Below are 26,159 nucleotides of genomic sequence, written 5' to 3' on the forward strand. Positions count from 1 at the left end.
GGTTTCTTTAAAGTATAAAAAATAGTGTATCCTGCCGCGTTTCTGTATAAAAATTCCATTGTGTATTTAATGTATAAATAACGAATTTCTAGTAAATCATTTCAATTTAAAAATAACTCGTAAATTAAGCAGAGAAAAAAATAATGCTACGGCTGTCATATTAAAAATGTATGCTTATGTATGGTCGGTCTCTCGCACTAAAAAAGAGGGTTTTTAGGTGTCAGTTAATCATAAAACTTAGTATACCTCGAACACACGCTAATGTATTCATACTAATCGCACGCTTGATGGACGCTCCGCCTTCTCATCCAAATAATCGTACAATGACCTACATAGCTGAAGTGGTGAGGCCGAGATTTTACTGTAAAGTATACGATTTTATTTATTCGATATAATTTATATATCGAAAGTCTCTCCTAAAGAATCTTTTATGAGTATGCTTGACAACTTTTGCTATAATATAACAATGTTCTGATTTAAAAAGGTAGAATTCTGCATCTAAAAAGGGACGAGAAAGCAGTGTTATGATGATTCTTTCTTTTACTAAAGAATATTCTGTGCCAATTTTTGTTGATATCGCCCCATGATTCTTGATAAGATAAAAATGCAAAAATTTACAAGTAGGTTTACAACGATAACGCTTACACCAAGAAAACAAAGAAAGATGACAGAAAATGAAGAATTATGAACAGAAAAGCTTACTTGAGCCCTTGGTTTGAGAGATGAGAAACTGAATGAAAATTAATAATATTTAGTCATAGTCATTTTTTTAATGATCGACGGGCCTGCAATTCAAAGAGAGAAAGAGAGAAAGAAAGAGAGAAAGAAAGAGAGAAAATTTCTTTTTAGGTCTTTGAATAACCGTGAGATCAGTGCAGAAAACGAGGTCCCTAGGAATGTACATGTATATGAAACAGGTTGTGCCTTTCTTTCGGAATTCAACACCGGCTTCAGTAAAGCTCCGCCCTCACTTGTACCTACTTTGTAAACCAACCGACTGAGAAGGAATTTTATTTTAATATTTCAGGAAGGGGCTATACGTGTGTTATGAGAGGAACGGAAGACCTGAATAATTATTAGTAGATGTTTAGACGATATTACGTTGAGAGCAAGGAGAAGGGCTTCCGTCCGATTTTTGATAAGATGGGATCTGATTTTGACATGATGATGAGATATTCTCTGATGAAAACTAATGGAAAGAATTTGTTAGCTTCTGTTTTATCCGGTGTTTCTAAACCATTACTCATGGGCATCTTTTGTTTTTATCTCTTTTTAATATATTTCAAGTTTTGAGATACAAGGGTAGAATTATGTGACAGATGGTCTCAATATATATATTATTTATATTTAAAGACAAGGTCATTATAACGTCGTAGCGGAACAGCGTGATACATGCGTTTAATATCTAAACACATGTATAAAGCATAATGTACTGTACCTATGTTTGTTCTTTTTTTATATTGTAGAACAGTGAGTGAAAGATTTTTTTTTTTATCTTGTCTCTTATATTGCATTCAAAGTGTATGTATGAAAAAAAAAATCTTTTGGGGATTAAATTGCCAGCTAAACTATTACTATCATTCTTAGTGAAGGGACTTTCTAACAAAAAAAAAGCCAAATTTTGCGTTGTCGTATTACTAGACTAAAGGTGGTGTAATAATTGATATGGAATGAGAAATAATATATCTCCTGATCTACTCATAATTACATAGGCCTTATTTTTCTTTGTTTAATTATCATCCATAAGTAACACTTTTTAGCATCACTAATTGTATATTTATTGATTGCATCTTCTCAAGAAAACAGTTGTATTTTCGTCTGATACGTCATTTTAAAATAGACTAAAGATGCAAATTTCCGTTTTGGGATCTGTGATTTTGTACATTTTAGGTTGCAGAGAAACAGGCTATTATGGATCAGATTGTTCCCGTCCCTGTCCTGATACCAACTGTCGTTATTGTAACATAGAGACAGGTGCTTGTCTGGGGTGTAAACCTGGATACCAAGGGCATCAGTGTGAATTACGTAAGTTAATATAATCAAGTCACATCTGAAACTATTAATTCAAACGTAATTTCATATTTAGGGTTATTATGGACCGACATGCTTCCTCCCTTGTCGTGATAAAAATGTCGATATTGTGACATAGAGACAGGGGCGTGTAAATGGGCAAAAAAATATTATATATGAGGAATATTACTACCGGAGCTCTTATGGCTGCTTCGTTTGTTAGTTTGTTTGTTGTAACGTCCTTACCGAGAATTTTTCACTCATATGGAGACATCATCACTTGCCGGTGGAGGACTACAAATTTTTGACATAAACTCGACACTCAGGGTCAATGGGCAGTGAAGGATCTTTTTCTTGCCAGCACCTACTGCAACAAGGGACCTCGGTTTATAGGGTCTTATCCGAAGGACCAGTGTCAACTTCCCACAATGGGATTCCAACCTGCGACGTAAGGACCATTTCCTTACTCCGCGACTCAATAGCAGTCTCTCTTACCACTGCGCCACGCGGGCAAAAGTGTGGCTGCTTCGTATTCAAATTTGTTCAAATGTTAATGATGCTCTAAACGCAGAGGAAAGGTGATCTTAGGACTTTGAAAAAAAAAAAATTACGAGTTGTTTGTTTGATTCACCAGCTATTGACAGAATTTAAAGGGAATTTATTAACTAGAATACATACATACATACATACATACATACATACATATATATATATATATATATATATATATATATATATATATATATATATATATATATATATATATATATATATATATATATATTGACTTCAGCCTGTAGCAAAAATTTCTATGGGGAGTCCTGTAAGGAGGAATGTGGTAACTGTAGTGACGGAGAGACTTGTAACAGTGTCAACGGAACGTGTACAAACGGATGTGACATCGGGGTTTATGGAGATAGATGCAAAACACGTAAGTACAAACAAATTCTGTTAAAAAAAAAACTTTTATGGACTAGTTATAGAGGGAAAATATCAAATATAAAGGAACAAGTTTCCGATACTCTATTGATGCTCTTTATGATTCTGAGCGGCTGCGTAAAAGAAATCATGCAATTAACATTGACATAAAAATGTTCAAACTATGCAGAATCGTTTGTTTTCATGAAATTTAGATCTTTAAAATATAAAAGTTGCATAAGAAATTAAAGTTAGCAATGTCCACATTTACGTGTTATCCCGATTAAAGAATAGGAATCATATGATTTAATTAGGTGAATACGTAAACATAAAATTTAAGTGGAAATAGTCACACTCTCAAGAAAACACAAACGATTGCATATCATTCTTATGATAAATAGCCAAATTATTCAACTTGTTTATTTTAAAACTGAAGTATTTCTTTTCAATAAATGAGATTTGTGTCATTCTTTCTTTACTTTTGATATATTTCATTTTAGTGAATATTTCTTTTTTCATAATAAACATTTTCAGTAAACAAATTCTAATGACGGTTAAATGTAAAAGGAATTTTGGGTTATAGGAAATATAACATTGCATTGTTTTTCTTAGTCTGTTCAGTTTGTTTGAATGGAAAAATAATGTTCTGACAAATGCAGTAATTGTGATACACGAAAAAGGTGAAGATAACGAACAGGGATCGATTGAAAGAAAATTTACAAGCATTACAAATCTGTGAACAGGGCATTAAACATGAATCCCAACATTCAAGGGGTGAGATCAGGGCCTAGGAGGAGTAAGCACCCTCTGTTGACCGGTTTCACCCGCCATGTGCCCTAGGTACGTATTAGGTAGTCAGAACATTCCGTAGTAAAATTTAGTATAAAACAAAAGCATACTAATTAGTACAAGTGACAGGATCACAAACCAATTTACATCTCCATGTCACATACGAGAGGTGATCAAAAAGTTCGCGAACTAATTGAATTACTTCCATAAAAGAAATAAAATTAGGTTTTAATGTTCATTATTTTATAAAGAAATTATCTCTAATTTTAATGCACATCTGAAACCTTTCTGCCCATGCGCAAATCACGTGATCCAGGCTGTCACGTGATATGCTTTATAGCTTTCTGTTCACAGAAGCTAAAAGATTTTTTCCGAGTCTTATATCTCTTACCATGCCTTTTTTAATATAACAAGAACAGTCCTTTTGTCAGAAATGGCCAAAATCTCGGCAATAGAATGGGTGGATAAGGTTATCTTTCCCAGAATGAGAATGGTGACCATCACGACCCGAGTCATCTGTCTTAAGAGCGTCGTTTATCCAGTGTAGTGTGGATAAAGTATGGACGCCTTCATTTTATCATATCTGATATGTTTCAAGTCTAAAGTAAACGACATTTTAGGGATTTTATAATTATATCATTGTTAAGATATTCAACTGTTTTTCTAACCGTAACTTGGCGATCTTTCATAACAAATTGCTCAACTAAGGACACATCTCTTCCCCAGCTTGCTTCCACTGGGCAACAGAACAATTATCATTTTCAACCATCTCCCTTCCTTCACTCAAACAACAAATCCAATTAATGATTGAAGTTCTGGCAAGCTTTTTTGTCTTCAAAAACCTTGTACAAATTATTATATGCTACTGCAAAGAAATTTCCCAGATATACGTTAAACTTTACAGCCGTTTCGTTCCTCGAGTACGACTGAGTCAACCATTTTTTGTCACAAGTCTTCTATATATTAACGTCATTTTTACATTGTGACGTCACAAACATGGAGAAAAAAATTACATATGGTATGCTTTCTATAGAACATGTGAATGACTATATGTATGCCAAATTTCATTCTTGTCTGCATTGTGGTTTTGTGAATATAGAGATAGTTCGCGAACTTTTTGATCGCCCTTCGTAGCCTGGAAAAGACAAAGATGTATGGATTAAAATGTATTTTAAATCTCATTACAGCATGCTGGAATGGAACTTTCGGGAAAAACTGTAATGAGAGTTGTAACGTAAATTGCGGTTTACCAGGAACCTGTAAGAGGACAACAGGAGAATGTGAGGGCGGATGCCAGCCCGGCTGGGAGGGACCTCAATGCAATAATGGTTAACTGCATTTTTAGACTATTTACAGTGATAATTGTGGTGTCTTTCGTTTTTGTTTTTTTTTTTCCCCAAATATTTCAATTAGATTTGATGATGGTCAAATCATTTGCCTTTCTTTCTGGCATTGAATTTTAAATCACATCTGATATATTTTGTAATATTTGTATGGTTACATGTATTATGAAAAACAAATAGATACATGTAAGTGCTTAAAATATATAAAATATTCATGAAAGACAAAGCCAAATCAAGCAAGAACAAAAATATTTAAAGTAAGGTATTTCATTGACAAGGAAAACGGTCAAATATATAGAGAATTATGGGAAAAATACAAAATCAAATAAAGACTGAAGAGGTGTCAGTCATCTAATGTTAACATGCTAAACGATAGGATTCATAACTCTTTAAACTCTTTTTTGATGGATTAAAGTTCACTATTCATGTTAGAGTGTTATCTGTTTACATTTGTATAACATAACACTTCCTTGTTGAAGTTTTAACGAGCATATCGCTAACTCTTACAAAAGTACAGTATGTAATCAGTGTACCTCTGGATATGCACTGGAAAATAAATGATATCTTTGAAAAGGAATACAGAATCAAATAAAGGCAAGGAAAGAAAAAAAATCTTATTATTTATTTTTAAAAATAAAAAAATGGAAACATAGACAACCAAACAAAAAGCCATACTTTTCAATGTTTGCGTTATTGTTATGTAGTTGATTGTTATCAGTAAATGACGTAGAGTTAAATAAATATTTATGGTACATTTTTAAAAAAGATATTTTTTTTAAATATTTATTTTATATTTTTGATAAAGAACAATAAAATAAGGGGGAAAACATAATGAAACAAACAAAAACACAAGCACACTAAAACCATAAAGTAATCATGCAGTTCATACACTTTGTTTTCTTTTCAACTAGTTTGTTCAGACTATAGGTACGGAATGAACTGTAGTCAGCGTTGTGGGAAATGTCGAAATCCGTCGAGATGTCATCACATCAATGGCAGTTGTTTGAATGGATGTGCAAAAGGATACAAAAAAGTACACTGCACTGAAGGTATATATATATATATATATATATATATATATATATATATATATATATATATATATATATATATATATATATATTGTAATTTCGTTGGAATAATAACAAATTCTGCGATTGTTATTTTTGCCAGTTTGTTTTCTGAATGTACATGAATTTTTTTTATTTTTTGACCAAAATAGGGCTAAAGATATTGCAATTAGTATTGCTCAAACTTGGAAGTCAAACTGCAAAACGCACGGAAAAGAGTTACTTTCAATTATACTTTTTAATATCAACAACATTCCCCCCCCCCCCCAAAAAAAAAAAAAAAAAACAAAAAAAAACAAAAAAAAAAAAAAAAAAAACAAAACAAAACAAAACAAAACTACAAAGTCTAGAAAGAATGTAGAATCAAAATGTAAACTGATTCATTTGTTCCATATTTTTTATAACAATCGTTTGGTACTTGTATGTTTGGTTCTAAAATACATTTGTATAAAATACTAGAAGAAAAAATGTTAAATTATGGGCAATGACATTAGATATCAGCAATATGCAAATTGGTTGTAAAAATAGAAAATAAAGCAGTGTGGTGGAAGCATTAAAAAGTACACTAGTCTTGTCTTTATATCATGTAAAGTGTGAAGATTAACTTTCGGATATGAAGATAAACAAGCATTATGAGAGTATATTGCATAAGCAATACTAGTCCCCTACCGGGAAGTGTAATCTGGTTTCCGTTAAAAATTGAAAATGCCATAATTCCGTCAAAAATCAATGAAGTGGAACGAAATGCAAACTTGATCTATAACTCATCAAGGCAAAGTCACCTACCAAAAATCAGCTCAATATCTGCAAGCATTTAGAAAAAAAATGCAGAAAACCCCGAAAAATTGAAAAGGTCGTAATTCCGTCAAAAATCATTGAAGAGGAACAAAATTCAAACTTGATCTGTAACTCATCAAGATACACTCACATGCCAAAAAAACCAGCTCAATATCTGCAAGCATTTAGAAAAAAAAAGTGCGGAAAACCAAGTGGGACAGACAGACAGACAGACAGACGGACGGAGAGATTCAGAGGAAACCTATAGTCCCCTTCGGTTTCATCGGTAGGGAACTAATAATGTAGCAATCACGGACTGCGACGGCACTGCCCATGTCATGCTCCGTCGTGTTATTATGTCAATTTTTTTTGGATTTTTATGCTGATTTTCAGGATGTAGCTCGGACACATACGGGTTTGACTGCTTGAACAACTGTAGCACCAGCTGTATTAATAATACGTGTGACCCTGTCACTGGATATTGTCCTATTATAGAGGTGATATTTTTCCTACAATGTCCTAGTGTTTTCACAAATCATTTTCCAAGACACTACAGTGTTATTGTAGAATTCAAAATTTGTTTCAATAGAGTACTTTTTTTTCAATAGATTTAACAAAAAAAAATATGAAATAAATTTTATTTTTTACACTGTTTAAGCACAAATGAAATATATTCTATAACTAGATATAAGTAATTTGCATATCCATTTATGAAGAAAAAAAATATCTTAGCTAAATAAAGAAAAAAAAACAAAACATTTGTGATTATTCTTCTGATAAAACGTTCTGTCGTTATATCAATCTATTTACAGAATCCCTCACAGAACTATGTTATTAGCAGTTTTGGTTCAGTCATCGGAGGGATATCTGGTCTTGTCATTGCCAGCATTCTTATTGCAGTTCTAGTTATGGTTTTAAGAATGTAATTCATTCATTGGCTGTATTTTTAACATGATTTTACATATATATGAAAATAGATCTGCTTTATACATTCTTTGAAATAAACAACAATTATATTTTGCTAATCCCTAGAATACAGGGACATGTTTTTCTTTTAATTTCTAAAACTAAAGAGGTAGTTCTGCTTTGACCAAGAACTTTTCATGCTTCAGGCGCAGTCTACAGGAAGAAAGAAGAGAACAAATTGAAAGACTTAAACATCGTAAGTATCTAAATTCCTTTTCGTAGTCTTTTTTGTACATTAATCACATCCTCGAATGAACTAGCAGGTTTTTGTCTGATTTCAGCCGAGACTGGAGCTGAGGGGACAGATTCCAGTGATTCAAAACCTCTGACCTCAACCAAACACCAAAGAAGTAAACACAAAGATAGTGGAAATCGCAAACATTCTAGACGCAAGAAGAAAGGTGAAGATGCTGATGTTGATGAAGATGAGTTGATACACTCGGAGAATCCCTATGGGGACCTTTACGCAAATGAAACAACAATTCGAGACATACCTCTAAATCAGCTGGAATCAGTTATAGCTGAGAAAAGAAAGGATAAAGATGACAGGTTTCAAAGAGAATATGCGGTGAGAAAGAAACTGAAAATTTATCAAATTGTGATTATAAAGTTGGTATGGGTAAATTATATATTTTAAAATTTTGTCGTAAAGTTAACATTTTTGATACGGCATCTATAAGAAAGAAAAAAAGTGCATTATGCATGTGGATAAAGATTATAGAAGATATTATTTCTTTTCACCGCAGACATTACCATACGGGGAACTATACAAGTGTGACGCTGGAAAGAGAGAGGAAAATGTGATTAAAAATAGATATAAAACTACATTTCCCTGTAAGTTTTTAGTAATACGTTGGCGCATTTAAAACTAGGACTTCTTGCATTTTGCTCATATTGCAGACCAAACATTCATAATGTCATATATGACTAATAGAAATTCAATTACCGTATAGCAGGTTATTTTAGCGAGGTGCTAATTTTGGCTTATTTTAGCGTTTTGGTAATAGCCCACTAAAATTTTGATCGCTAAGAAAATCAAAATTCTTCTTAGTGTTCTTTTGCAAAGTGATAAGACCATATGACCACTAAAATAAATTACGCCAAAATTACTGACATACCTTTAAGCAAGCAATGCCAAATTTTACATAATAAAAATCAATCAGGATTTTGACAGAAAACGTGCAATCAAGTATTTTTTCATAATTAAAATATAAAATAAGTCGTACTAAAATTGTTATAATTTAATTCATTGTCAATTTTATCGTCGATTTTTAAATCATTTTAATTAAATGATTTGCTTGATATTTGGCAGTTCTCCGAGCATTTTAAGGGGACTGACTGGAGTTTTCATTGCGCAATACTTCGCGCAGCATAATAAAATAAAGCGTTCCTACTCTTTTAAAGAAGTAATTTTTACATAATTGATAAAAAATTACAAATTTAGAAAATATCAGATTAAAAAATCTTATTACGTTTTTAAATAACTGAATTTTTAAACGATTTTGCAAATGATAGGTAGATAGACGTCGTAATAACGTGTTTTTGACGTTATGAATAACCAACGTTCTTTAAGAGGGGTCATTAAATATGTCATAAAATAAAAAAGTATATGATAGATGCTCTTGCAATTTTCAACATAGGAAATCGAGAATCTCACAATCATTTTCATTATCTTTCATAAAAATATGTGGTATCTTTCATGTTTTGTAGTATGCCATAAAAACAAGAAAATATGAATTTTGACATTTTGAGATGCCCCCTCAGGAAACTAGACAGTAGAATTTCGTGTTTCTTGCATACATGTATAATGTGCAATATAGTATTACTCATCAAATAATATAATTTGAGCAAAAAGTCTATAGTAGCATTTATATAATTTGCTCAGATGTGCGAAAAAATTGTATTTTCCTGTATAATCCTATAGTAAATGTACCTGAATTCTGAGATGGTCTCTAAAAAATAACAATACGGTAGATTTTCACTAAACTTGGCACGTACATGTATACTGATGTCAATGTAAGGTACATATGGTTTAAAATTAAAGAGTTTCTGTATAGTAGTTTTCACACAATAATACACCAGTCTGCTCCTTTAAATGAGAAAAATAGTAAACTTAACACACGGAAAAGGCTAAATTTAATGATGCTTTGGCGCACTAAAGAGCAGGTCAGTTTAATGCAGATTTAAAAATTACACCTCTACAGACATTCAATGTTAAAAGATTCTTTTTACTAGATATAAGTAGATATACCTTATTCAAGTCGAATTGGATAAAAAAAAAAAACACTTTCATCTAGTCCCTTGGAAGAGCAAACGATGCGGTAAAAATGCTACTCAAAATAATGAAATGTGCTATCATTTTAAACCGTCAAAGATTTCCTTCTTAGTTTGACGTGGGAAGAGTACGTAATGTATGTGCAAGATAGGTCTCTTGCCCGTTCATGGAGGAACTAAGAGGAGCTCAAGTGCTTGCATGATGAAATTCCCGAGTTTGAGTGGTGCTGACCCAAAGTTTCTATACGAGATGAACAGTAACGTTGCATTAGACAGTGGAGTAATACGTGTACCGTAAAGCAATGGAACACACAATAAAAAAATGTCATATTTTGAATATTTGAGAATATATCTATTGAAACTCCCTTGCTCTACATGTTTTGATGAAAAGTTCACCGATGATCTTTAACAATTTTAGAGAGCAGCTATGATTACATGTTTTGTTTAATTTAGACATGTCCGCGATTTTACCACACACCTTCGTATGTCGTTTTGATTTTTAGGTTACACGAGTCACTCAGTGATCTATTGCTATCCGTTTTTGTCCTTCGACCTTCGTCGTGCGTCGTGCCTTAACATTTTAACATTTTTAGCTTCTTCTCTTAAACCGCTTAACCAATTTCAACCAATTTTGATATATAGCATCTATGGGTGAAGGGGAACAAAAAATATGAATTTCAGGGTACTTGTCCCCCTGGGGCCTGAGGAGTGGGGCTAAAACTACCAAAATTAATGCAATCTTTAAAAATCTTCTTTACTCCTGGACATCAAGCAGTCTAACTATTGGCATGGTTGTAGTAAGCAGTGAGCCTTCTACTATAATTATGAAATTCATGGCCCCAGGATCAGGGGTTCTTGTGTAAGGGCGGGGCTATATAGATCATATAGTGAAAGTGCAATATTTATTTGAAAATCTTCTTCTCTGCTCCTGGTATTAAACAAACTAACTAAGTACATAGTTATGATGAGCAAGAGTGCCTCTTCCAAAATTGTGAAATTCATGGCCCCAGGGTCAGGGGTTCTGGTGTTAGGGTGGGGCTCTATTGATTATACAGTGAAAATGCATTAATTCTTTGAAAATCTTCTCCTCTGCTCCAGGGTATTAAGCCGATGAATTAAGTACATAGTAATGATGAGCAAGAGTTGTAACAAAATAGCCCTTATAATTGGTTACGGAGACTGAACTTATTTTAATAGAACTTATATGACATAGAATTATAAACTTTAAACGTGAATATTCTTTATATAACTGTATCGATATTTGTGTAAATTCCAGGTTAACTTGACCGCTACTTTAATATGTTCATGTTTCCATCAAATGTTATTTCTGAAGGGGACAGTCAGAGAGAGAGAGAGAGAGAGAGAGAGAGAGAGAGAGAGAGAGAGAGAGAGCAAATCATTACCTTTTTTATATATTGTGGGCAAGTACTAGTTTTTGTGGTTTACTACGAAGCACTTTTATTAGTAGGTAATAAAACTTTCTTCAGCCTTTCTGTCCCTCTGACCAGGAAAGAATAATTAAATCAGAAGTACAAACTAATTAATGTCATCTTGAATGGTCAACATTCCCTAACTATTGCCAGTGAGAAGATAGAATCTCCAGCCAGAGGCCAAGACTTTTCCAGACCTTCTGAGTCCAGGAACGTAGAGAGGATGGTTTATATCCAAAGTGCGTTACAATAAACGGTCACCCCTAAGTGACCATTTCATAATTAATCCCCTCTTTGACCATGAATACATCAGATGGGGGCAGTCCATGGACTATTTTTTTCCTCCGCCATATTGAAGCGTACCTGGAGACGAGATTTTGTACCCACACACGAGATTCTCTGACTACCAATGGACATAAGTTTTACTTTTGTTAATTGTCTTTACCAAATATATAAATTCCCCAAATCCTTGAGAATTGATTAATTCCGATTTTTCTTTTGAGTTAAAACATTAAGCAACACTCTCTGACTTCCCCGAATTTGGATTTACTATACTATTCTTGTGAATTATAATAAAAGACTTATACCACTATACGATCATTCACTATTTTGTGACGTATAAAATTTTGCTGCTGAAGTGTTATAAAGTGCGTCTTCGAAAATTGTGAATTTCATGGCCCCTGGGTCAGGGGTTCTGATGTTAGGGCGTTGCCCTTTTATAATTATGTAGAGTTAAAGCATTTATTCTGTTAAATAATCCTGTCTAATCCTTAGTGTTGAGCAGATAAACAAAGTGCATAGTTATGATGAATAAGAGTACTTCTTATAAAATTTTTAAAACTTTGTGGTCCCAGGATGAGGGGCTTTTGTGTTTCTCACTGGGGGGGGGGGGGTTCTATTGATAACATAAGTGAAAATGTGTTAATTGTTTTGATAATCGTTAGCTAAGTGCAGAATTATGATGATTAGGGCACCTCTTCCAAATTTATGATGGGGATACCTCTTCTAAATTTGTGAAATTCATGACCCTGGGTCATGGGTTTTGGTGTTAGGGTAGGGCTGTGTTGAATCTGTAGTCATGGTACATGTAGTGAAAATGCATTGTTTCTTTGAAAATCTTCTCTGCTTCTTGGCATATCAAAGGCAAACAAAGTAAAAATTTTAATGAGGAAGAATACTTTTACATGTAACAGATTTTTAAACATCTGGACCATTTGGTCAGGTGTTCTGGTCCTGGCCAGAATTTGTATTTCACTGAGAGAAGTTATTCCCCTTTGCAATTCACTTTTGATAATTAATCACTGTAAATAATGTTTTTGAAAAGTTAATAGAATAAGAGAATTATGCAAAATATTTTATTGTATAATACAAAAACTACTTTCATAGTTTTAATGATCAGATAGACTTGTAAATAATAGAAGAAAAAATGGACAAAAATAACTTTTCAAAATGTTCTTCAAAGACCAAAAGAGGCCAACGGGGTTAAAAATAATACAGAAACACTAATAGTTTGCTAATAGTCTGCATGGTGAAACTGATAAATTGGGGACAGATTAGAGCTTAATGTTTGAGTTTGTTACTAGATATTAGACTAATTATTTCATTGATCCTGATCATCCTATTTCGCTTGCTTTTGGGCAACAAATCTTCAGCTACCAGTTTATTTTATATTCTTTGGATCCTCTTAGTTGTTGTATTATACTCAGGTGACCGTTAAGGCCCTTGGAGCTCTTGTTTTAATTATGAAGAATTTTAGAATAAGCATGTAACTCTTTCCTTCATTATAGATGACCATTCTAGAGTTATATTAAGAACGGAGTCAGGATCCGACTACATCAATGCAAACTATATTGAGGTAAAGACATGTAATTACATGATAATGTAGTGAAATGATATAGAGTGGATAGAATTGTACAATAAATCAATTTCTTTAAGGAAGGTTCAACACTTTCAGACGGTTTGTTCTATTCAAATTGAATATCCGTTACCTCTAGAGACCTATGCCTGAAAGAACAAGGTACGGTTTCAATACAAATCTTGCCCTGTGTTTTTCTTAAAAATAAAAGTGATGTAAAAAATTAAAACTCAAGCTTTTTGAATTATTGGAATTCCATGCAGAAAGATCATACAAATCTTTTTTCTCACATGACCTTCCAAATGCTAATTGTGACGTCATAAACTTGTGCATTTTCCCGTATTTTCTTAAAAAGTTGCAGAAGACATTAATTTTCAATGGAATTTTCTTTCAGATAATATTGTCCACAGGCATCGCCCATAAAGATTTTGAGATATGTGATTTTTCAAAGAACTTTACACAACATATCTAAATATTAACGTGGGCGACGGCTGTGGACACTATTTTCTTAAGGAAAATAACCCTTGAAATGGGTCATTTTAAGGCTTTTTTCTGTTTAAATAGAGAAATGCATCAAATTAGTGACGTCGTATATCTAGAATGGTACTCCATCATGCTATATTCTTTCCTGATTTATTACAGTCATATACTCAACTAATATTTAAGCCAGTTTTAAAACTTTTTGAAAACATTAAATTTTTAGGGCACAATAAAGGTAAAACCATACCTTCTTCTTTAATACCGAGTTTTGTCTTCTTTTTTTTAAAAGGGTGCAGAGAGAGAAAGAGAGTATATCGCAGCACAAGGTACTTATGCTTCAATACCCGTTATATGTTTTATTTATTTACTTTTCCAAAATAAGCCTCAAACAGGTATAATGAGAAGTGCATTTACAAGTACATCTCTGTTTTGCATTATTATTGGACAATTACAGAACACCAATCTCCATTAAATTCTGATCCAACTTCATCAAGATACAGGTATATATTTTCTGGCAATTTTTGCGTCTGTTGTTTTTGGTGTTTATATTTCTCGTTTAGGCCCAAAGCCGAATACACTTGACGATTTTTGGGAGATGGTTTGGCAAGAAAATGTGTTCTCCATTGTCATGCTGACAAACTTGAAAGAAGGAGCTAAAGTATGTGTTTGTAATGAACTTCAAGTCTCTAATATAAAATTCAAAGCTTAAATCTTTGGGTTTTCCCTTATATGTTTTCTATTTCGTTTCAATCAATATTTGAGTGAGTTTACAATAGTGTCTGCCCAAGCAAATCTAGAAGTAATTAGATGTTATATATATCGACTTTTTTCAGGTCAAATGCCATCAGTATTGGCCGGATGCAAATAAGAACGTCAACTACGGTTCGGTGTATGTGAAATTGATGGAGGAAAAAGAATACGCATTCTACATCGTACGAAAGATGACAGCAAGGCACAGTGAAGTATGCTTTAACAGAAAAAACCATAGTCTACATAAAAATATCAGACTTTACTTAGTTTTCAGTGGGAAAAATGTTTACTTAATGTTACAATTAAACAAACTTTTTTTGTATATCTAATTTCTTTTATTATTATTTTTTTTTTTACTTTTTTTTAATTCCAATGTGCAAAAAAAAAAAAAAAACAAAAAAAAAAACAAAAAAAGAATTATTCCATTCATTACTGTAGTCGAAGGAATCACGATCGGTGACTCAGTACCATTACACGGCGTGGCCAGACCATGGAACACCGGAACCTCTATGTCTTGTTGTCTTTCTTGATCACGTGACAAGAACTGGATCCAGTCAGAATAACCCTCCAACAATTGTACACTGCAGGTACATTTTGGCCGATAAATTTTAGTGGCAATAGTGGATATGTACCCTATCTAGAAACTGGCCTCAACAAATGTCTATGTGCACGTGATTTTGTTTTATCTTATAGTGCGGGGATAGGTAGAACGGGGACGTATATAGCTTTGGATGCTTTGGAGCGAAAAGGGCGAAAGAGAAAGAAAGTCAACGTAGCAGAATATGTCAAGAAAATGAGGGAAAACAGGATGAATATGGTCCAAACCTACGTAAGTTTTTTTTTAATTTTAATTTTAATTTTTTTTTAACAAACAATGTACCTAGATTCTTGATTTTTTCTACATCTTTCTATACGAATGCATCTTTTTTTTTCTTACCCTTTTCTTTAAATATTTATTTCATTTAATTTATCCATTTCTTAACTTCATTTTATTGTATTTTATTGCATTTTCGACAGTGAAATACTGTAATGATTTGTTTTAAAAAATGGTATTTTGTCACAGTGTGAAAAAAATAAATCAATGTGATATTTTGTCACAGTGTGAAAGAAAATTAGAAAATCGGCAAAACTCTCAATTTTCATTTACTTTCATTTAAGAAGAGGTTTGCAAAAATACTTTCTGGCCTTTTATATCTTAAATATATCATCCTGACAGAGACTAAACTGGCAATGTTTCTCCAAACACTTTGTTGAAATTCATGTTCACAATCGCTACGTTTTTATGTCAGTGCCGATAAATGATGACGTCACAGCCTTTGACAAAGTCTTACGTAAAGTCAGAGGCAAAGGGAATTCAAATAAAAATGAACAGAAAACACAATGTATATAATCAAATGGACAAATACACCCTCAAAAAAGAGATAAAGGAAACCTTTCAGGTCATGTGATTCATGGGCATTTGGGGCTCGGACCCCTACCACTTCCACTTCTTTTCTTCATTTTAAATCAGAGATCGGCTGTGACGACATATCGTTTCTCTGTTCATTTTTTTTTTCAGTATGCATTGTATATTTCGATAATGTAACATAATGACACAGGTACTTCTTTGTAAATTCATTATAAATGACTCATTGATTTGAAGAAGACAAGACAGATTGTGTACTTTTTTTTATTGATCCAGTTTTATCAGAATATTTTTTTCCTAATTCAGGAACAGTACATGACGGTTTTTCTTGCTTTGAATGAAATATTTAAGTCGCCAGTTAACATCAGCACTATAGAAGACTTTTCCAAAAAGGTCGGGAATATGACGACTGATGAACCAGCCAATCAGAGTATTGTACGAAAAGAATTTCAGGTATCCAATTTGAAAAAAAAAATGAATTAATTGATCTGACACTTAGTGACAAGAAATGAGCAAGAAAAGAGAAGCACAAAAATAACAACTAATTTTCTGATAGTTATCAAAATATTGATATTGTAATGATGTATTGTTTGTTTTGAACAAATTTTATTGACAATGTGTCAAAGGGATTGGACACAAGTTCTAAAAACTTAGATAGTCCTCTCCCATTGTATTGTTGTGTTATGTTATTGTAGCAATGATAGTTTTGTTCAATTAATATCAATGAATATACCTGCGTATATTGAAGTTAGATACAAAATTAAGCATGAACAGTAATACCGGTATATAGTGGTTGATATAGGCTTATAGATAGATGTTTTTCAATAGTCAGAATAGTCAAATATAGTCATTTTCCCCCAATTCAGCATTTCGTTTATAGATGGAGTGGAAAAGTGTAATGTCCTATATTTGAGAGCCAATCTGTTTTCATTTCTTTCCAGCAAATATCTAGCTTAATGGATGATCTTATACATCACCATTATCTTTTTTGAATTAATTTTTTATTCATATCGATGTGTCAATCGATTTGAAAATCCAAAGTCTTGGTTAATTGTTAACAAAGTGATAAATGTCTTCAATTCTTTCTAAGCTTTTGATGAAGATAAGACCTGTGTACACTGACGCTGACTTTATGATTGCCAAAGAAATTTGTAAGGATGGACTTTTGACAGGTGTATTGCCTTGTAAGTATACATTTAACAATGTTAATTCTGAATATATTTGTTAAGAAATTATATTGACTATACTGCCCTGTTTGCAAAATGTATATGCACTTTATAATTTGATATTAATACGTTTCCAAAGCATTTTCAAATGTAACAATAAATGACTTTCTTGGAGTACATTATTCATTCAGAGAACAGACTTGAACGTCGTCAATTTTGTGATCATAACGAGGATCAAGTAATTTTTGTTTAATTTTTTTTTTTTTTTTTTTGATTAGTGGATAAATACAGTGTACATCTTTCAACTCCAGTTCAGAATCGAGGAAGTTTCATCAATGCCATATATGTACCAGTAAGAATTGACAATACAATTAATGCAACACATCAATTTCTTTTTTTTTTATTTTGTACATGTTGAGAATGTTTATGATTAAATTTGTAACATATACATTAAAACTTGAGGAAAAAGAATTTTTTCCTGCAATTAATAATAAAATTTGCATCATGAAGATCTTTCTGTTTTCATAATTAAGAAAAAATCGACTTTATAATTAGTAACACAGTTCTTTTGTTGTTCTTTCTAGTCATTTACCAACAGTAGAGCATTTATTGTAACGCAGTATCCTCCAGCAGAGGACGCTGTTGACTTCCTGCGCCTGCTCGGTGACCAAAAGTCGGACACTGTCATCTGTTTGGATCCGTTGGATGGGATTGAATCGGTTCGTAAGGTCTAATTATAGCGAAAAACAGATGTACTTGAAGTTATTTCTTCGCCGACTTTTGTAAAAATTGCAATTATCTGTGTCTCATTATAAGCCACTCTCCTACATGAACATAATTTTTTTTCATTTAATACCAAGATTGCCTGAATGTCATTAATGAATTATATACATATATTTCACATTAATAATTCAATAAGGAGTGATGTAGTTTTGTAAATGATTTAGGCTAATTTGTTTTACAACACAGCTTTTTATAATCAAAGAAAAGAAATGTTTCTATTTTCTTTATATATTGACATTCATGAAATGCAGAATTCAAGTTCAGTTTTAATTTTTTGAAGACGTGTTCCCGTTCCTAAGGAAAATAAATAAATAAAATAGATAAATAAATAAAAAATAATAAAAAAAATAATTAAGTTCTTGAACATGGAAGCTCAGTAGTCATCAGATGCATAAATTGTAAAGGCATTTCCATCGATGGTATAAATGTTACAGTATATATGTGAAATCAAGAATTTCATGTATTTCCTAAACCATTCAGTAAATAAATGTATTTATTAGCCGTTTTAGGAAATACATGTAAAAAATGAATAGTTTGGAAATTCATGTATTTACTGAAAATTCTAGCCAATTTTACACGTTTTTACTGAACTAAGCTGGATAACTATAAATATGCATTAAAACAAACAGTAAGTATATAAAATACTAGCACGCATTTTTTTTTAAGCAGCCCTTAATAATAATAGTTTCTACAATGCTTACATTATACATTAATTTCCGATTCTGGAGAAGACTCAGTGTATTGTCTTTCTAAAATTCCATTAAAGATATTTCCTTCCTCCTGTGATGTCACAGGTTTTTACAGAAACTTTTATTAAACCAAATTCCTACCCAATAGAGAAGATTGCTATTTGGGTGTGATGAAAATATTTCAATGTATTTTAAAAATAAATATTTTTCTTCATTTAATCAATTATCAATCTTTTTAAAATATTACTAAGGGCTATAACTCCTCTCTTTTATCTTTGTTCAGGTATTTTCTTTATTGAACTTTTGATGTAAAATGGATTCCCAAATATTCACAATTCAAATAAGCAATTATTTTGGACCTTTCAACACCAGAATAATATATTTGAACCATTTTTTTCATATTTTTAATTATAAAATTAATCATTATGTACGATTTTTTATTGCTGAAATATACGGTACTTCTGTTTATTTAAATCTTAAATTTTTAAAAATATGGCAACATATAAATGTTTTGCAATTATTATTTAATTTGTATACTATATTCAGTGAAAATAAATGCAGTTTTTCTACATTGAACTATTGAAATTGTGAGGGTGGAAAATACCTTTAAGAAAAGATTTATCATTGAAATACTGACTTTAGTTTCGATATATTGTATGTATTTTATAAGATTTTTTTTTACATTTCTAAAGAGACAAGATGAGAATTGTTTTACTTGCAAATAAGATGTTTCAGGGTTTTAAATTTACTCTCAATAAATGCAAAAAGCATTGTATGAATATCTAGTAAAACAAGAAATGTCAGTTACCGAGTTCAGTTTTTTTAAATTATAAAAAGAGTAAAAATAATTTAAATTATGATGTTATATAAACAACTCATTCGAGAAAATGAAAGCAGTATATCATTATGTTTTTTTTTTTAAATTTTCAAAAATAATGCATTTTTATTTATAAAGGTTTATTTCGTTCAAATATTATTTATTCACATGATATGCTAACTGATTTAAACATTGAATATACTATGCATCTGTTCATATTTTTTTTAATTCACATTTGAAATTATAACACAGTCAGTAAATACTTGTAACAGGTATTGAAAAATCCAGTAAATACATGTATTTCCTAAGCAGAATAGGAATTTCACGTACTTCCTAAAATTCAGGAAATACATGAAATTCCTGATTACATATATTTACTGTAACATATATAATTTAAATTTTGTCTTCTCTCTAGAGTAAGGAGTGGCTACCGGATCAATCCCCTAAAACAGTGCCTCCCTTCACCATCCAGTTTCAATTAAAAAATGAAATTGATGTCAGAAGCACCATCCTTCACATTCGTCAGAAAAATGTAAATAAACAACATGCTGCTTTGAGATCTTTGCGTCAGTTTTTCTTTCTCTCATTATTGTTTAATTTGATGAGTATTTTATAAATGAAATAGAAAGGAAAGACAAATTATAATTTTTTTTTTTTTCCTGTAGGGTAAGAAGTCTCATTCGGTGACAGTTATAGAACCCAAGTTTAGAATCAAAACTTCCGGAAGTCCTCTGGATACTTCTCAGCTTCGAAGTCTGGTTTCCGTCGCTCTAAGCGTGAAGACAGGAAATCCTATAATCATTGTCAGCAGGTTTGATATTCGTTTTCCTATTTGCGTTTAAATGATTGTATACAAATATCTAATTACCTCTTCAGATACATTTATGATAAATATTTTTGTTTTATTAGTAAATAAAATTCAAAGTATGATATACCGCGAAATTTAAATGTTTAATTCATGAAAGCAATACTCATTAATCTAATTATATATTTTCTTGTTAATTTCTTACTTCCACCTAAGGAATAATGCAGAATATTTGTAAACAAAAGTAGTTTAAAAGATCAGGCTAATTTGTTTTGTTTTTTGTTTTTTTTTTTTTCTGGCAGCGACGGAGCTTCCCTTTGTGGTGCTTTCTGTGCAGTTCATAACGTGGTACAGCAAATTAACATGGATAATAGAGTTGATGTCTTTACTGCAGTTAGACAATTTCAAGTTCGTAGACCAGCTTTTTGCTCCAGTCTTGTAAGTCATATTCAATTATGTAAATTCTTTTATAATCTATGAAAATTAAATTGGCTCAATTGAAAATATGTGTACATCAGCAATGGCCTATTGACAGAATATTATTAAGAGTCGTTTAAATATAATATGCTTCAACATATCATAGCCTAAATCTGTGTATAAGATGTGAAAAAAAAATCATTGTAAGATTAAATCTGTAGAAATGAAAAACTGAAAATGCATAAGAGTTGCTTCATCAATACATTCAATTCTCTTACTGATCATTCAACAAATCTACAATTTTTTCGACATAAAAAAAGTGTAATTTTTATAAACAGCAATTGATTTTTCTTTATGCTTGCTTACAGGAAGAGTATGAACTTGTCATCAAAGCTGTGCATGATCACATTCAGCGAGGCACTGAAAACATCTACTCTAATCAATAATCAGGCAATGTGGAGAGCTAGAAGCAAAGGAATCGGAGGCTGTTTTCCCACCGATAAAATGAAAATTCATATAAAAAAAGTTCCATGGATTCATGTTGTAGTTGATCATTAATTCTTTCTATGATTTTATATATTAATTTTGATTTTTATATGCACAAAATCTCTATAGGAACAGGAAATAAAGACAGTGACTTTAAAGTATACTTTTTTTTAAATTATCATTATTTATTATTATTATTATCATTTGTGAATATACTGTATTTTTTTTTTTAGCTCTACTGGTTAGAGACCAGAAGAGCTTATGCGATAGTAAGGTGTCCGTCCGTCTGTCTGTCTGTCTGTAAACAATTTTTTAAAATGCTACTCCTCCTACAGTTTGGGTCTGATTTCAGTATAACTTGGCACACAAGTATACTACACTTAGATACATAATTCTCTGTATCGGTTTTTGATTTCGATGAACGGTGTTGCCATGGTTACTAAAAATAGAAATTTCTGTGAAATACATTCAAAATGTTACTCTTCCTATAGTTTTGGTCTGATTTAGTATAATTTGGCAAACAAGTAGACTACACTAAGATACATATTTCTATTTATCGGTTTTTGAGTTCAATGAACTGTGTTGCCATGGTTATTAAAACTAGAAATTTCTGTGAAATACTTTCAAAATGCTACTCTTCCTACAGTTTTGGTCTGATTTCAATATAACTTGGCACACAATTAGAATACACTAAGATACATAATTCTGTATATCAATTTTTTGATATTGGTGAAATGTTGCCACGGTTACAAAAAAATGAATTTCTTTGATATACTTTCAAATCATTACTTTGCCTACAGTTTGGACTGATTTTAATATAACATGGCATGCAAGTAGACTATACTGAGATACATAAATGTCTTAATTGAATAAGATTTTGATGAATAATGTTGCCATGGTAACTAAAATCGAAATTTCTCTAAAATTCTTTTAAATTGCTGCTCCTTCTACAGTTATAGTCTGATTGCAATTCATCTTGCCACAAAAAGAGAGTAAAACATGGATTACTATTTATTTATTGCTGTTGCAAAGTTTCAAGTCTAAGTGAGTGCTACTTTTCTGTTCCTTAATTGTTACAAGTACAAACCAGTAGAGCTACAGTCTCGACAGAGACTTTTGGTTTCAATATATACCCGGATTTGCATAAACAACTTTCTATATGAGGATTTGTTTGTATAATTTAAGCATATAATAATGAAAAAAAATCAGTACAAGTATTATTAAAGAATGAAGTGTTTAATATTACTTATCCCAGTGCGTTAAAAATGAAAAAAAAATTGCATTTTCTTCAAATGATTATTTTTTATCATATTGCTTCACAATTTGGTGGTTAATTTAAGTAGGCATGATTCATGTATAGTTTATTCGTATCTCAAATCTAACAATGTACAATGAAGCCAAGCTACAGATATTACTAATAAAATTTGTTTTTCATATTATGTTATTGTAGTTGAACAAATGCAATTTAGCATTTGAGCTTTACGGATGGCTTTAAAGCCATCAGTGGTAAAAGTAACATCTATCAATGACAACATGTACTTATACAAGATTTAATCCTAAAATAAACAGGTTAAATAACCTTCATATGCTACTCAACTATCTTAAAGAAGGCAATGGAGATTGTTATCTAAATACCTTTTCATACCTTTTTACATAACTTTTAATAGTCGGTGTAAAATTAGTAACTAAATAAGTGTAGGAAAAGTAATATAGCTACCAATAAAAAGTGGGTTTGTGTCGTACTAAGTACCTGTTAAGTTGCATGTATCAGCTTGATGTCACATTGCTGATATAAAAATAGAATTGTCAGGCTGATTGTAGAAAATGACGCTAGTGCAAGGGCATCAAAATGTTTTTTGCCATAAGAAAATGATATACATTAAATGAGGTTTACGTCTCCAACCTTAAAAGTGCAATGAGTTAGTATGTGTTGTATATGAAGTACTCGTAATTTTGTCGAGGATGCCTGTGTGTGTTCCACTTTCCAACTACATCATAATATAGTTTAAAAAAAGAATAACAGTGTCTTTTTTTTTAACTATAGAAGAAGTTGCGGATAAGGGATGGTTATTGCTATGTCTAACAAATGGACGAACGGACGTACAAACTGATATGTCCATCACTACCCCCCCCCCCCCCCCCACACACACACACACACTACTAATACCAAGCAGCGAGCATAATATAAATTAATAAAATTAGGATTGTCGTTTGATGCACCATATTTTAATGACAGAAATAATAATTCAGAGATCGATTTTCTTCAGTTGTTAAATTTAGTGTTAGCATAATTGTTTGGCTTGTTAGAAGAAAATAAATAAAAATAAATGTTAAAAGAAATTTTTACTTTCATATATTTACACCACAAAGTAACGCCAAACAGTATCACTTTCTTATATTTTACAGAGCACTTCTATGCATAATCTGTCAACAGGATGTTAAACATTCTATTTAGATACAGAAAATATTGGTATAAAAAAGGAAGAATTATACATTGTACATATAGTTAATAGTTTGCATTCTCTATCATTTCAATTTTACCAAGAAGGTTGTGTAATCTCGTTTCAGTATTTATTAGCTATAGCATACAGTTGATCTACTGTTCCTGGAACACTTCACCGCCCTAATTTTACAATCATCCAGTGTTCATCTTTCTTTCGATTATATACATTCGCATAGCTTTCACCCACCGTTTTTTTTCCTGTACAATAATGAGGAATTCTACTTTTTTTTTTTTTAACTACAGCAAAATGTGCAAAAGGAAATTCAAAAACGATCGAGTAATCATACTTCAATTGTTACATACAATGTAATTGATTATAAGCCGATTTAACTCATTAATAAGAGAAAAAAACAATTTGCTTTTCAGTTCAGGGGTGAATAATTTGTTTGACATAACACGTTATCAAGGGACTATTCAGGGAAATAATAATTTAACTTATTTACGATAATTGTTTAGCGTTGTATAGAAATCCCTTATCTAGGAAATCCACGTACTACGATTATTTGTACACCTGTCAATTACAATTTTACTCTTATCATACAAATAGAAGAAATCACTAATTTAAATCGGTAAAACAGTAAATGATGTATAAATCATTAAGAAACGCATCAAAAAACTTTACAAAAAAGAAAGTAATAGTTATAGTTAAAAAAAAGTTTTAAAAAAAAATATCTCAATGTGCTTAAATGCTAATTTATCGATATTCAGTGATATAACAATCAGGGTGTTATTTTCTGTCCCACACACACAAACAATAACTTCTGTTGTATCTTAAAACTGATGTTTGTTATTATGTCATATTTATGCATACAATTTTTTTTTTATCTTTCTTTAGAAAATTATATGGATTCCATTCGGAGGAATATCAACAATTTTCTTCTTCTTAATTACATGCAGTGTGATTCGTTTTTAAAATCCATTTGTAAATTCAAATATGAAAGATATATTAAAGATCAACTGCTTCAGTGCTCCTACATCTATGTTATCCACGGTTATGTTTCATTCTGCAAAAATACTTTTTTTAATTGTTTTGTGCCCAGTCGACATTTAAACAGTGTATTAATATTGCAGTGATTAGTATTAGAATGGTTTTAACATAATGTGACGGTACATATTGTCGTTTTGTACATATTATACAAATGGTACCAAAGATACTGAACAGACATTAAATGCTCATGTTGGAGAAATTTAAGTTTTAACCTTCTAAGATGAAAAAAATATTCGTTTACTTATTAGAGGATGCCAGTATGTCAAGAATGATGTCTGTCAAGCAAAGGATTCTTTCTCAAAATATTCATCGAATACATCTCCTTATGTCGAAAATTATTTGACCTTTTTAACATCGGGGCATCAAAATTAATGGACAATTTATCTTCTTAGTCATAGTAAATGTATACATATATGTATATCTAAGAATAATAACAGACTTAGTCACAAGCTATTTTTGCGCCAAGTAAGATTCTCTGGTACAAAGTTTTTCTCACAGAGTTAAACATTCCAAAACCTTCTTAACCCTGTGACTAACATTTAAATGTCTAAATGAATTGTGCATTACGTTATTTCCTTGGACCAAAATCAGCCTACAAGTATTATGTGAGAGAACTATCAAAATACACATGTCCATTTCTAACGTACCGAATATTGATATGTATTATTAATGCTTAAAGCATCCATAGCTAGTGTTCTTAAATGCTAAATAATCTCTACCCCATCCCACACTTACCATCCAAAACTAATGCAATCATTACATAAGTTAGAGTTCGAGTGTATAAAATCTGAATCAACTGCTACTATAAAAATATGAGTATGATGAAAATACTTTTCAGTAAAAGTCTTAAATCTTCAAGATCCTTCTAAGTTTGTTCACCAAATTTATAATATACAGTACGCGGTTGTCTGAATCTTTTCGCAATGTACTTCCTCTGTCTTTTCAAATTCAACAGAACGGAAAGAGGGGCTTCCTTTTCTGATGTAAAATCGACATCAATTGATATTGCAACTATGAAGTATCCTCTGACTCCATGGGATGATTTTTTTTGCGTTCTTTCTGTATTTATTCTCAGTAGGCAACAACTTCTACATCAATGTACATGTACAAAGTGAAGGGATCTCGTAACATGATGCTCGAAAGCTCAACAATGTGGTTCATCGTACTTGTAATTGATTGTACCCATGGATATAGTAAGTCTAAGTATATGTATTCAGAAGAAAAAATAATTATAATTGTTTATATTAGGAATACTAAAATACAATGGTCCTTCTACCTTCAAATTATAAAGATAAGTTTAAATGACAATATCTATAAACTTCAAAAGTGAGAAAATACCTCTAAAAATGGTTGATTTATTGGCTTTTCGTTTAAAATTTTCATGTTAAAGTCAACATACCAATTAGGTTGCTAAAGCAAGTTTCGCAAACGAAGGGAG

The 26,159-nt window shown here is 31.4% G+C and overlaps 1 protein-coding gene across 1 annotated transcript; it reads left to right on the plus strand.

The window, feature by feature from the left end:
- The first annotated feature begins 323 nt into the window (after positions 1-323).
- Positions 324-21,374, plus strand: LOC133174508 (receptor-type tyrosine-protein phosphatase epsilon-like). Its single transcript, XM_061309621.1, has 25 exons — positions 324-344; positions 1,467-1,470; positions 1,891-2,025; positions 2,804-2,941; positions 4,905-5,045; positions 5,972-6,109; positions 7,301-7,470; positions 7,720-7,829; positions 8,020-8,069; positions 8,155-8,441; positions 8,620-8,707; positions 13,365-13,432; positions 14,202-14,238; positions 14,473-14,570; positions 14,746-14,874; positions 15,101-15,249; positions 15,356-15,491; positions 16,374-16,520; positions 17,158-17,251; positions 17,512-17,585; positions 17,818-17,952; positions 19,938-20,054; positions 20,188-20,333; positions 20,630-20,765; positions 21,113-21,374. The coding sequence occupies exons 1-25, from the start codon at positions 324-326 to the stop codon at positions 21,188-21,190; spliced, it is 2,826 nt and encodes a 941-aa protein (XP_061165605.1). The 3' UTR covers positions 21,191-21,374.
- Positions 21,375-26,159: the final 4,785 nt, after the last annotated feature.

Source organism: Saccostrea echinata, unplaced genomic scaffold (assembly GCF_033153115.1).
Source record: "Saccostrea echinata isolate AGI-Se365-2 ecotype Australia unplaced genomic scaffold, CSIRO_AGI_Sech_v1 ptg000058l, whole genome shotgun sequence".
Lineage (NCBI taxonomy): Eukaryota > Metazoa > Mollusca > Bivalvia > Ostreida > Ostreidae > Saccostrea > Saccostrea echinata.